General features: G+C 53.0%; 1 protein-coding gene across 2 annotated transcripts; it reads left to right on the top strand.

Annotated features, from left to right (window-relative positions):
• The first annotated feature begins 1,673 nt into the window (after positions 1–1,673).
• On the top strand, positions 1,674–2,595 carry LOC118674549 (metallothionein-2A). 2 transcript variants are annotated; one of them, XM_036346470.1, is made up of 3 exons: positions 1,674–1,835; positions 2,078–2,143; positions 2,321–2,595. In XM_036346470.1, exons 1-3 carry the CDS (start codon positions 1,808–1,810, stop codon positions 2,443–2,445), a joined length of 219 nt encoding a protein of 72 aa, XP_036202363.1. In that variant the 5' UTR covers positions 1,674–1,807; the 3' UTR covers positions 2,446–2,595. The 2 variants fall into 2 exon arrangements, with proteins under 2 accessions (XP_036202363.1, XP_036202364.1); XM_036346471.1 differs by having other exon boundaries at positions 1,675–1,835; positions 2,354–2,595.
• Positions 2,596–6,059: the final 3,464 nt, after the last annotated feature.

Below are 6,059 nucleotides of genomic sequence, written 5' to 3'. Positions count from 1 at the left end.
TCCCTTCCACGTGTTCCAGAACGCGCCAACTTGCCAGCCAACTGCCTCCCCTGCTCCTCCCTCCCCTGCCCGGCAAGGCCTCACCCTCCTCGCGTCCCTGACCCACTTCCTCCCAGGCTGCACTGGTCTCCTCCTCTCTGCTCCCCCGGCCCCAGAGGGTGCCTTCCATCCCAGCCATGACCCTGCTGTCACTTTTCCCTGGGCCCCGTGGGGACACTGCCCCCCTGCCCATGAGTGTCCGGAGCACAAGGCTTGTGGCTTCTTGGCTTCTATGCTCCTCTGTGGCTGGGTGATGCCTACCCTTAGAAAGCCTTCAGCATCGGCTGGGCTCTCTGATTCGAATCACCAGGTTCTGCACGCCCTAGCTCTGTGACCCTGGGCAAGTTACTTAACCTCCATTTCCTCCTCTTTATTTATTTTTTAAAATATATTTTTATTGATTTCAGGGAGGAAGGGAGAGGGAGAGAGAGATAGAAACATCAGTGATGGCCCTAGCTCAGGGGTGGGCAAACTTTTTGACTCGAGGGCCACAATGGGTTCTTAAACTGGACCGGAGGGCCGGAACAAAAGCATGGATGGAGTGTTTGTGTGAACTAATATAAATTCAAAGTAAACATCATTACATAAAAGGGTACAGTCTTTTTTTTTTTTTAGTTTTATTCATTTCAAACGGGCCAGATCCGGCCCGCGGGCCGTAGTTTGCCCACGGCTGCCCTAGCTGGTTTGGCTCAGTGGGTAGAACGTCGGCCTGCGGACTGAAGAATCCTGGGTTCGATTCCGGTCAAGGGCACATGTTTGGGTTGCGAGCAGGATCCCCATTAGGGGGTGTGCAGAAGGCAGCTGATCATTGATGCTTCCATCTCTCTCTCTCTCTCTCTCTCTCTCTCTCTCTCTCTCTCTCCCTTCCTCTCTGAAATCAATAAAATATATATATTTTTTTTAAAAAAAGAAAAGAAATATCAATGATGAGAGAGAATCATTGATTCTCTCTCATCATTGATTGGCTGCCTCCTGAACACCCCACACTGGGGATAGAGCCTGCAACCCAGGCATGTGCCCTGAAGGGGAATCTAACCATGACCTCCTGGTTTATAGGAGCCACGCCAGGCGGGACAATTTCCTCCTATTTAAAACAGGAATGACAGATGGTCCCTACCTCCCAGTGTTGGTGAAAGGAGAGCTCCCACAGAACTGGAAGACTACCCTTCCTGTTGTTGCCAAAGCACTGCATATATAACGGGTAAGATATGTCAGTAACCGTCCCACGGGTTTCATATGATGCTACACGGTGATTAAGTCTTGACACATACAAAGAATTTTTTGGTAATCTGTTCTCACTTCCAAGGGATTATTTCTCCGAGCAGGATCCCCAGAATCCGCTTTCAGGCTCTCTAACCACTAGGGTTCAAGTGCGGGGCACACGGGGTGTGGGGAGCGAGCTGCCCCGAGGTCACGGCGGGAGGTCAGAGCCGGGTGCTCGGCGCACGTCCCAAACGCCTAGTCACAGCTCTGCACCCGGCACCCCGCCCCCCCCTCCCCCGCGCGAGGTCGCCCGGCGCGCACCCAGGGAGGCTCCGGGCAACGGCCGCCTGGATCCGTGTGCACAGCCCGGTGCGCTCGGCCCTCTGCGCCCGCCGCCACCTCTGACTCATCGAGGGGCGTGTGCTGTGCAGGCGGCTTTTGCACTCGCCCCGGCCGCGTCCCGCTATAAAGGAAGCCTCCGCGCGCCCCGCTTCACAGCGCTCCCGCAAACTCCAGCGATCAGCGTCACCTCTGTCCTCGGACTCCAGCCACCGCTCAGCTCGCCATGGACCCCAACTGCTCCTGCGCCACCGGTAAGTGGGCCTGGCCCGGGGCTGGGGATGCCCGGTGTCCTGCTCCTTCTAATCCCTGGGTTCCAGGGTACGAACAGCTCTTAGAGCGGCCGGTGCGCGTTTCTCCACGGTCCGCCGTTGTACTGACAGTTGGCTGTGGAGCTGGGTTCGTTGTGGGTCTGGGAGACTCTAACGCAGGCTCGGGGCACCCCTTCACTGGTTGGGTATCCCGGGACCATTCTCACCTGTTTTTCTTCTTGCAGGTGGTTCCTGCACCTGCGCCGGCTCCTGCAAATGCAAAGACTGCAAGTGCACCTCCTGCAAGAAGAGTAAGTGCAGTTTTCTCTTCTGCTCCCGACGTGCCCCTCCCGCCCCCACCCTGCATGCCCTCCGCCCCGCGGGGAATTTAAACAGGGCAACTGCCGCCCCTAGGGAAGGCGGCACCTCCTCCAACCGTGGCCCCTGGTTGCGAAGGACGGGATTTCTTACTGATCTTTTATCCCAAGCGCTCACCTCTGCCGCCTCCTCTCCTCCCCCAGGCTGCTGCACCTGCTGCCCCGTGGGCTGTGCCAAGTGCGCCCAGGGCTGCGTCTGCAAAGGAGCCTCCGACAAGTGCAGCTGCTGTGCGTGATGCGTGATGCCTGATGGAGAGCCCGCTCCCGGTTGTAAATAGAGCCACGTGTATAAACCTGCATTTTTTTGTACATCCCTGACCTGTTTGCTACATTCCCATTTTTATTTCTATAAAACACACGAATGACAATAAAAGTTGTTGGCTTTATTCGGAGTCTGTTTTCCTTGGCGTGGGCACCAGGGCTGGGTGTGGGGGTCTGGATGGGAAGTGAAGGGACCTGGGTCGGGGACGGAAGTGTTGTTATTCCCTAACAGCCTTCAGGCAAGCCAGGTGGCCTCCCGGAGGGGGCTCTATGGGCATTGGGTGGACACAGGATCCCCTCTGTGGTCACGACGTTGATGGCACAGAAACTTCTCCTCCAGAATGCTCATTCCCTGCGGTTTCCCGGACCCACTTCGGTACCTCACGGCATGGAAGGCTTGAAAAATCTATAGAGTACCTTACTTGCTTGATCCTGACATGGGCTTTAAAATCCTTGTAGTGAAGAAATTCCCCCTAATCCATCCCAGACCTACATATTGGTAAATAATAATTACTATGAAATGGCATAAAAGAGCAACACAAGCCACATTTTTAGATTCAAAACACATTTTCCATAGAGAACAGATATGCGAGATTTTAACACGCTGCACACGGCTCATCAGAAGGGTGCATTGAAACAATTTATAAATCCCCCCCCCCCAAAGTGTGGACCTCAAACACCTGGAGCACCACTGTCCCACTTTGAACTTGGTTCTGAAACTTTGCAAGTTCCTCCGTAGGGCAGGCTCAACCCTGGCTCTCCTCCAAAATCCAGCTCCTGGCTGTTTGAAACCAGCAAAGTGCCTAGGGATTTGGAGCGAATCACCCACGCTTCTTTTCTCAGAGGGAGGGGTGGCTGAGAATGGCCCCAGGGGAGGCACCCCGTCCCCCAGTTACTCCCCACCCCCACCCCCACCCCCATTAGCCTGTGCAGGGTGATGTCAGGTTCTACAGTTCAGAAGCAGTGACTTGTAATTAATGACAACGGTTAGTCCCCCCTGGCTGTTTGTAGAAGGAGTTGCTATTTGACGTAAAATCAAAGAGAAAGACAAGTCACATGGACCAGGAGTCAGGACCGTGCTTGCCTGCAAGGCTCTAAGTGAAGAAGGGATCACAAGAGCCAGCCTGTGCCAAGCGCATGGGTTTTGGTGTCATGCAGCCTGGTTCACAGCCTACTTTGCCACAAGTGGCATGTCCTGCTTGAGTCGCTGAAACTCTCTGAGCCTCCGTGACCCCATTTGTAGAAAGGAGATTATATTTCTAAGGGAGGAATAAATGATAGTGTGCTGGCTCCAGGGTAGGCTTAATAAGCAGTGGCTGTTATGATCTGTAGGGAGCGGCTATGGGGTCAAGCCTCGGGCTGACCTGTGGCAGAGCCACATACAAGTCCCAGCTTGGAGGGCAGAGCCCTCCTGGCACAAATAAGCTTGACCTTACAGTCCTCCCTTGTTCCTAGGTAGCTAATGGGCTGTGGGAGGTGCAGCAAGTGCTGCCAAAATAAGGCTTGAGGAGCAAAATAGATTTGAAACTTGCAAGGACATTGTAAACATGTTGACCACTCCCCTTGCTTTGCTTTGGGTGATCTGACTATAAAATAAAGCTTCGGCTTACAGGCTGGGTCACTGTTTCCTCATCCAGGCAGTGATCCACCTGGTCCCAACTGTATTCTCTTGTCCGCTTCTTTAATCCTTCACCACCCCTTCTCAGGTTCACCCCTGGCCGTGCTGGACGTGGTTCAATGATCACTGTGTCCATTCGTGTGGAGAGAATCCTTTTCCATCCCACCATGCACCTGGAGGAAGGCTCATTGGTTTAGAAGCATTACTCCGGCCCGGCTGGCCGCTGTGGCTCAGTTGGGTAAGTGTCCTCCCATGCACTAAGAGGCTGCCTGCTCAATTCCCAGTCAGGGCACATGCCCAGGTTTTAGGCCGGATCCCCCATGGGGGGTGTGCAGGAGGCAGCCAATTGATGACTCTCATTGATGTTTATATTTCTCTCCTTTCCTCTTTCTATAAAATCAACAAAAACCATATTTTTTTTTAAAAAGAAGCATGACTCTGTGTTGGACATTAAGGGTGGGATAAAAATGTGCCGACCCGGGGCCAGGAAGACAGAGGTGACCTCCTATGATAAGCACCCTGGGACGAGACACTGCCACCGCGTTTGGGTGGACACCAAGCCTTTCCCACCCGTCATTCCATCCTCACGGGGCCAGGGAGACAGACTGCAGATGGAAGGGCTGAAGCGATTATGGAATTTTCCAGGGAAGTTAAACAACCTGCTCAAGAAGTCACAGGTCTGAACTGTGCTCCAGGTGGCTTCACTCCCTGGCCACTGCGAGCTGGTCACCGTGTTACTGGATGCTCAACCCGGCCTCTCACAAGGAGAGCCATTTGTGCTCCTGGCTGGGGAGATCAGAAACAGCGGAGTGTTCTTGCCACTAATGCCGTGACATGCCCTCTGTGTGGCTCAGCCTCCTTCACTGTCAAGGGGTAAAGTAAGCCACATGGGTCAGAGGAGTGAATGGGTTTGTACGGAACCCACATGAGCTCTGGCACGTGGGGAGCGGTCTACAATACTAGCTACTTGTCTTATGACTGTTCTACGTGGCTGAGGGGAAATAGATTTGCCTCCAAATAAGCCAGGGCTGGTGAGCCAGGCTGTGAGTCCCGTGTTGTCCACGAAGATGTGACCTGCAGACCAGAGTCCTTCACTCTTCCACCAAATTGTGATCGGCACAGGAAATGTCCAGGCATGAGGAAGATGCCCTGTATCTCCTCAGAAACCCAAAGAAACCTGCCGTTTGTAATTTGAAATGATTCCTATTTTCTTAAATATATTTACATGGAAAGCCGACTATTTTACCACTGATAGCAACTATAAAATGTGAGACACTGGAGCTGGCCAGACGATTCTCATGTTATAATAATAACATCATAATTATATGACTATTACTATAATACATATTTATATTATTAGTCATTACGTACATCATTAGGGTAAAATCTATATATGTCACGTGTATGGCTGCCGCAGTGGGTGAGCTGGCAGCTTGCTCTGGCTTAAATGGCTTCGAGCCTTAGAGAAGTGTTGTCAACAGACCCCAGCCACAGGCTGGCGATCCAGGGGTCTTCTTCCCCTTCCCTCGGAAGCCTCGCTGGATTCCACCAAGTGTACAGATTCCCAGCTATGTCACCGGGGGCAAGTGATTTAGCCTTTGTGTGTTGAAATGGTCCCATTAGCAGAAAGGGCTCGTACCTACTAATAGAAGTATTTCCCTTATATGGTTTGTGAAAGTGCAAAGATCCAGAGTGATGAAAACATGACCGGCCACTCACTAAGTGCTGCGTCATCATCATCAGCCGGGAAGGGGGAGAACACTCCTCTTGCAGCGATATTGCGGCAGGCAGTTAGGCATGAGCAGAGCAAGGACGATGGGCCAGGCACAGGAGGCCGCCAGGGCAGAAAGCCCTGGGTGTCTAGCAAAAGACAACTGTAGGGTGGGACCTCACCCCCAGGGGGACCTTTCCTCCCCTAGCCTATCACTGGCCTTGAGGTTGGGACCCCCTGACCTTTCCTCCCTAGAAATA

The sequence above is a fragment of the Myotis myotis genome, unplaced genomic scaffold, assembly GCF_014108235.1.
Source record: "Myotis myotis isolate mMyoMyo1 unplaced genomic scaffold, mMyoMyo1.p scaffold_m19_p_19, whole genome shotgun sequence".
NCBI lineage: Eukaryota > Metazoa > Chordata > Mammalia > Chiroptera > Vespertilionidae > Myotis > Myotis myotis.
The sequence above is the reverse complement of the archived record's forward strand: the minus strand, read 5'-3'. Positions and strand labels throughout refer to the sequence as shown.